This window comes from Lagopus leucura, unplaced genomic scaffold (assembly GCF_019238085.1).
Source record: "Lagopus leucura isolate 7727_CA_CO unplaced genomic scaffold, USGS_WTPT01 60105-1_obj-0_obj, whole genome shotgun sequence".
Lineage (NCBI taxonomy): Eukaryota > Metazoa > Chordata > Aves > Galliformes > Phasianidae > Lagopus > Lagopus leucura.
The window spans coordinates 1-7085 of NW_024963176.1; the positions used below are offsets into that span (position 1 = coordinate 1).

Sequence of the window (7085 nt, forward strand, 5' to 3'; positions counted from 1 at the left end):
CCCCCCCCCCAGCAATTAGCACTCCCCCCACTGTGTTCACCTCTGTGCAGTCAATAAACCCACCTGCCATGCAGACAACGCCTCGGTTGTGTTCAGGTTGTGGGGGGGTGCCATGGGGAATCCCACCCCCTCAGCCCCACAGAGGGCTCCCATCCCATCCCATCCCATCCCCCCAAGCCTAAAGGAGAGATCTCGGGTTGGAATGTCAAAGGCTTTATTTAGAAAATTATAGGAAACCTCTGTGCCACCCCCTGAGCTGAGGAGGGGGAAAAATGCGATGCGGGGCACAGAACAACCCCCCAGCTCCCCCCCACCCCAGCACAAGGCAGCTGAGACCTAGCACAGCCCCCACCCCACAGCCTAGCCAACTGGGGGGGGCACAGGGGCAGCCCCAGCTGGGGGATGGGGGCAAGGAAGCAGCCACACACTGCACTGACCCAGCTGTGCATGAAGGCACCGCAGGAAAGCGGCACGCCAGCCCCAGTGAGGACCCCCCCCCCCCCGGGGGGGGAGCTGGGGGGGGGGGGGAACAGGAGGTGGGGATCCAGAGGGGGAAGCGTGCATGGAATACAGGGCACCCAGCACCTCTACTTCCTCCTCTTGGTGCCACGGGGGCCTTCACCATCAGCCGCCCCCCGGGTTCGGCCCTCACCCTTCTCCTCCGCCTCCCTGCCCTCCTTCCTGCGCAGCTGCCCGTTCTTCTCCCCCTGATCCCCCCGCTGCTGTTTGGATGCTTTGTGGCGGGTGGGGGGTGCGCCCCCCCCGGGGCCGGCGGGCCATGGCACGCAGCAGGCAGGCAGTGGCAGCCACCAGGTAGAGGGACCACAGCACGACGTGGGGGGAGAAGGGGCGGCTGAGCCGGCGCACGGAGCTCAAGAGCCAGGGCAGGAACGCATCCACGGGGCGCCTCAGGGGCAGCTTGTCCTGAAGTGGGGAGGACAAGGAGTTGGGGGGTGAGCTGCAAGCTGGATCTCATGGGGCTTGGTGCGGTGTGGGGAGCGGATCTTACCTTCAGCCCGTGCTGGGCAAGCAGACCATCCAGCGTTGGGTCTCCCAGTGAGACAGTGGGGAAGAATTCCTGGACGTGCTGCCGCCGCCACCACCGTGCAGCTCCCGCCCTGCAGGACAAGGCATCAGGGATGAGGATAGGAACCCCACACCCCAACCCGGAGCTGCTGGAGCCATCCTCAGAGCTCCCTCTGCCTTCCCCTCCCTGCTCACCCGCTCTCGGCGCTGTGGGTGAACCAGTACTTGTAGAGCTGGGCGCGGAGGTAGACGGGCGGCTGAGCGCTGAAGGGGTATTTATCCTCATCGACCTGCACCAGGCGGATCACTGCAGGGGAAATGGAGTGAGCACAGTGTCAAGGAGGGGCTGCCCCCATCCCACAGGGCCGCCCCGCAGCCCCGTCCTGCTCACCGTCCTCCTTGCCCTGCAGCAGGCGGTGGACGAAGCTGGCAAACCAGGGGCTGCTGCTGTGGTGCGCCAGGGCTGCAAACCACATCTGCCAGTCGAGGCGAGGCTGGTGGGGAGCCACCACGGCGGGAGCTGCACTGACATTCCCAGGTTTGTACATGAACTCTATCTCCTACAGGCAGGGCAGAGAGAGTTGGAGAGCAGATACGGAGCTCTGAGCTTAGACACCCCGCTCGCCTGCCGTTCTGGAGGGCACAGCTCCCTTCCCCTCACCCCCAGGATGACAGAACAAAGCCCCACACCACGCAGGGACACCCGGGTGTCTCAGCAGGATGGAAACCACAGGGCAGAGATGATGCTCAGAGCGACCTCCAGCCACCTCCCATCCCTCTGTTCCCCCAGCAATGAGGTGGGCACTCACCGTCCAGCTCTGCTTGTCATAGCTGCCCTCCAGCACCACCTCAGGCCGCCCCCCAACACCCGTCATCCTGCGGAAGAGCCCGTAGGAATTCACCACCTGGAAGCGCTCGACTGCACTGAACATTTGGTGGATGCCAGGCCACAGCTTGCCGTTGGATTCGTAGTCAATGTAGGTGAAGGGCACCTGGGGAGTGGCAGAGAAGGTAGCCACGTCACCCCCCCACCCCCCAAAGGAGAAGAAACAGAGGTTGGGGGGCTGGGCTGAGCCTCCCATCCTCAAAGAAATGCATATGATGTGGGAGAGCTGGTGTGCTCCATCCCCAGAGCACTGCAAACTCCCCCAGCCCCAGTCAAGGGGACAAAGATCACAGCGTTGTGCCCCACAGCCTGGCCACACACCCCCCATGTGCTCACCAAGCTGATGGCAAACATCCCCATGGTAGCTGTGGCGAAGATGGCCCACTGCAGTGTGGCCCACAGCTTCCAGAAGAAGCCACGGACGCAGGCACACCTGCAAGAGGATGAAGGTGCAGTGAGGAATCAGAGCTGCGTGGCCCCACAGGCTGCATCTGCCTGGGGAGGGGGGCAGCTCCTGGCTGGGGTCACGTTGTGGGGATGGAGATCCAGGTTAGCCCTTGCCTCTCTGGCTTGTGGAGAGGATGGGGGCTGGGAGCAGCTCCAGCCACATCGGTTGTGCCCTGCTCGAGCACTGCAAAAACAACCCAAAACCCTCTCTGTGCCACCCTTACCCCATGCCCACAGTGTGAGCCAGATCCTGCACTGCCTGCTCACCAAAGCCCGGCACAGCCCCCACCCCACTCACCGGTACAGAGCAGAGAGGATTTCCCAGGAGAGTGAGAGGAAGCCCAGCCCCACCAGGGGCAGCGTCACCGCTCGTAGCCACTGCGTGAACTCGTGGTAGGTGAAGGCTGCAATGGGGGACAGCAGTCAGGGCCAGCTGCAGTGCCCACGGGGGCAGCAGGGCCGTGGGGACGGCCACCCCAGTGCAGCCGTGACGTACCCACTTTGGATTCCAGCAGCTTCTTCTCCCAGTCGATCTCCAGGCTGAAGTAGTGGACGCTCCAGTAGAGCAGCGAGGCGTAGGTGATCAGTTCCAGCATGGTGGAGAGGAAGGAGAGGAAAGTAGGGGGCCAGGCTGCTGGAGGAGGGGTGCAGCTCAGCATTGGTGAGCACAGGGCTTGGCAAGACCAACCCGTGGCACGCAGTTGGACCCAGGACTGAGTGCTCACGTGCAGGAAAGGCAGAGCTCAGAGCCCACGGCACCAGAACAACATCTTCCGGGGTCAGACAGTGATGGTGGCCCATCCCCTCCCCGTCCCAAACACTGCAGAGGGGACTGCAGCCCCCAAACAGTGCACGAGCCCAGGGACTCACAGCTGCCATGCTTCCTCTTGCCGCGCCCCATCCAGCGCCCCACGTGCTCCTCATCCAGCAGGGAGAAGGCCAGGACAATGGTGAGAGCGTTGAAGAAATTGTAGTTGCCCGTGAGGATGATAAGGATCTGCAGCAGGACCTGGGCACGAGCATAGATGGAGTTGGGGGCATCCACAGAGCCTGAGGGGCACCCCGCTGAAGGCCACACAGCATCCCCACACACCTGGCAGTAGAAGGCGAAGAGCCGGAGGCGACGGATGGGCATGAAGAAGAGCAGAGGGACGGCGATCTCAATGACATAGGTGGCCACCACGCTGAACTTCTGGAACCACACGGGCAGCTGGTGGGCATACCAGGCAGCTGGCGTGGGGATGCACTGCGTCTCGTAGTGATAGGTGAGAGCTGGGAGGACAGCAGAGGGTCGGGGAGTTGGGGGGGAGGGGGTGTTCACAAGGGAGAGCTGCAAAGAGCCCCACGGCTGCTTCAGGGCACGGCCCGAGGCTGGAAGCTGCACCAAGGTGCTGCCTGCTCACCTGTGAGCCCCCACCAGGTGGGGCAGCGGCTGGTCAGCTTCACCACGCCAGAGGCAAACATGAGGCGGAAGAGCAGCCAGCGCACCAACCAGAAGGTGACGCTGTCGTGTGGACGCCAGGCTGTGGAACGCCACTTGAGCAGGCGCAGAGGGGCCACGAGCACGGCCAGGAAGCCTGCTTCCAGCAGGAGGCTGTCCCTGCGGGGATGTCACAACCCTTGCTGTCACTCTGGGAGCACAGGCTGGGTCTCCGAGGTGACAACAGGGAGACGGAGCCCCTAAGGGAGTAGGTGGCAGGGGCACAGAGTCCCCAGGCAGGGAAGAGGGGGTGCAGGAGGGCTGACTTACCACTGGAAGTAGAGGAAGACCTGTCCTACCTGCAGGGAGAGCCAGCAGTCAGTGGGAGGGAGGCCCCGTGCTGCAGGGGGTTTCCCTTCCTGTCTCCCAGCCCACAGAGAGCCTCCCCCTGAGTGCTTTGCCAGTGCTGTGCCAAACCCAAGAATGGCTGTGAGTCAAAGCCAGCCGGTGAGGCAGCACTGCCCAGGGCACGGGATGGAGGAGGAAGGAAGAAGGAGGAGGATGCTCCGAGGCCAGATGTGCTGGCAAGACTGCGCTGCCAGGAACCGCAGCCCAGGAGTGGCTCCAGAGCTCCAGGCTCAGCCACGTGGCCGGCGAGCAGCGGCACAACAGCCCTGGCTCAACAGCCCTGCTTGCAAGCAGCAAGGAGGGGAGGAGGAAGATGGATTTCTCTCCAGCATCACCTTAAAAGGGAAGGACGAGGGCCTGGCACGCAGGGGCTGGGAGGAGGCGGCTCCGGACAGCAGGGAGTCCCAGCCCTGTGCAGCCCCCTGTGCCACTTCCCCTCCTGCTCAGCACAATGCAGACAGCTGCACAGCAGGAGCAGTTCCCACACAGGCAGCTTCCTCTCCCATTCCCCGGTTTCAGAGGGAATCACGCAACAGGTTACGTTGGAATGGATCTTAAAGGCCATCTGGTTCCAACTGCCTGCTGTAGGCTGGGTGCCCCCCATCTCAGGCTGTCCAGGGCCCCATCCGCAGCCCGGGCAACCCCAGGGATGGGGCACCCACAGCTCTGGGCAGCAGCGCCATGGCTGCATCACCTCTGGGTGGAGGATTTCCTCCAGCATCCGACTTCAGTCTCTTTTCTTTCAGTTTAAAGCCATTCCCTCTTGCTCTGTCTCTCTCAGCTCACGTACACAGCCACTCTCCTCCTGTGCATCAGTCCCTCTAGGCACTAAGGCCGCAGTGAGGTCTCCTCACAGCCATCTTTTTCCAGGCTGCACACCCCCTCTCCTCAGCCTTTTCCTACACACAGCTGCTGCAGCCCCCAACCATCCCCATGCCCTCTTCAGGCCCAACTCCCACAGCCCCACGCCTCCGTGCTGGGGGCCCTGACCTGAACGCAGTACATCAGAATGGCAGAGCAGAGCAGGATAATCCCCACCCCGTTTCACTGCCTCCCAACCCCCCTTCTGTTGATGCTGCCCACAACACAGCCGTGACTGAGGGTGCACACAATGAAAGAGGAAACCCCTTGTGCTGCAACTGCTCTGACTCATGCCAGCTCCTTCAACCAAAACCACAAGCAGTGGGCACAGAACTCAGTCCCTGTGCCTCCCTCACGTGCACCCATACCTGGTAGAGTGAGAGGTAGAACACCCGCAGCACAGCAAACAGCAGGCAGTCACGCAGCGGGGCGCAGAGCAAGGCACCCATCGAGGCGACGGCACCCAGCAGGCACAGCAGCTCCATACCCTGCTCCGTGTCCAGCCCCAGGTGTGGGCCGAGCCACAGCAGCGTGGGGACATCACGCAGCTGTTCCCACAGCCCCTTCCCGCTCAGACGCAGCACCCGGCGAGCTGGCAGGATCCCATCACGTCCATACAGCCCTAAGGGATGGAAGGAAGGTGCGGTTCAGGGAGCAGCTCCCCATGGGATGAAGCTGAAGGGCCCAGGACCCTTCCACAGCTCTAAGACTCCATCTCAGCTCTCTGCTGTCTATAAGCCCTTCAGGGAACCTCAGCTCATTGATCAGCTACTCCCAATCTCTCATGACACAGATCCCAAGCCCACAGCCCCCTGGGGACCTCAGCTCTCCCTCTGCCACCAGCCTTCAGCACATCCCCGAGGGGGACACCATGCCTACCAAGAACAGTCTCCCCTTCAGACCTCAAGAAGGGACCCCCTCCTAAGAAGGGACCCTCCTGAGACTCCCCTTCCTAAGAAGGGACCTCTGAGAGCTGAGACCCAAGACCCTCAAGAAAGGGGAACGCCAGGTCCCTCAACCCCCAGTCCCTCAGCCCCCCAAGCAGGGATCTCCTCCATACCTCTTAAGCGGCGCCCGGGGCCCCGCCGGGCGCCCCCCCTCAGCCCCCCCTGAGGAACCCCGGCTGCTGCCCCCCACAAGGAACCCTTAGAGCCCGCTCCCCGCCCCGGTCCGCATAACGGGGAAGGAGAATCCCTCGGCTCACGCCCCGGAGGCAGCCGCCGGGCCGCTTACCGGGGATCTGAAGGTAGAGCGAGACGAAGGCGGCGAGATAGGCCGCAGCCAACCCTGCCAGGAACAGCTCCCGCGGCCGCCGCGGCGGCTCCCCCATGGCGGGCCCGGCGGCACCGACACGTCCCCGCGCTCGCGCCTCCCGTGACGTCAGCACGCACGCACGCAAGGGCCGCGTCGCGTCACGTGTGACGTCACGTGACGTCGCGTTTGGGCGGGAAACACAAAATGGCGGCGCGGAGAGGACCGGCTAGCGGGCGGGGCTGAAGGAGCGCTGCGCTTTATTCTGCCCCAACCGGCGCGTTCCTGTGGGTGAGTGTCCGCGTGGCCTTCGTGGGAGTGTGAGGCTGCAGTCATAGCGAACCCCGATCCCAGGGCCTGAGCCGCTTTGTGGTTCCGTGGGGCTCCCTCCCAACCCAAACCCTTCTGTGGCTCTCGGTGCCCGTGTAGGGTTGGATTGGTTTTGGTGGGGTGTGTTGACTTAAAGCCTTTGTTCTACTGAAGCTGAAGGTCTCTGCTGCCTTTTGAACCTTTTTTTGCCTTTAGGAACGTAGAGGTGTTAAACTTGGGGGTAGAATCACAGAATGGTTTGGGTTGGAAGGGACCTCAAGGATCGTGAAGCTCCAACCGCCCTGCCTCATACACGGCCACCAACCTCCACATTTAATACCAAGCCAGGCTGCTAGGGCCCCATCCAGCCTGGCCTTGAACCCTCCAGGCATGGACGGGGCATTACAGCCTCTCTGGGCAGCTGTTCCAGCACCTCACCACTCCCATAGTAAAGAACTTCCCCCTCACATCCGACCT

General features: G+C 62.9%; 1 protein-coding gene across 1 annotated transcript; it reads right to left on the reverse strand.

The window, feature by feature from the left end:
• Positions 1-197: 197 nt before the first annotated feature.
• On the reverse strand, positions 198-6399 carry LOC122191014 (lipase maturation factor 2-like). Its single transcript, XM_042891205.1, is given in 15 exon segments — positions 198-761; positions 763-924; positions 1010-1118; positions 1222-1333; positions 1418-1586; positions 1836-2018; positions 2249-2345; positions 2658-2763; positions 2856-2990; positions 3230-3368; positions 3453-3631; positions 3763-3959; positions 4110-4138; positions 5417-5670; positions 6282-6399. Coding segments are annotated over 15 exon segments (2142 nt in total). The 5' UTR covers positions 6379-6399; the 3' UTR covers positions 198-587.
• Between the last annotated feature and the right edge of the window lie 686 nt (positions 6400-7085).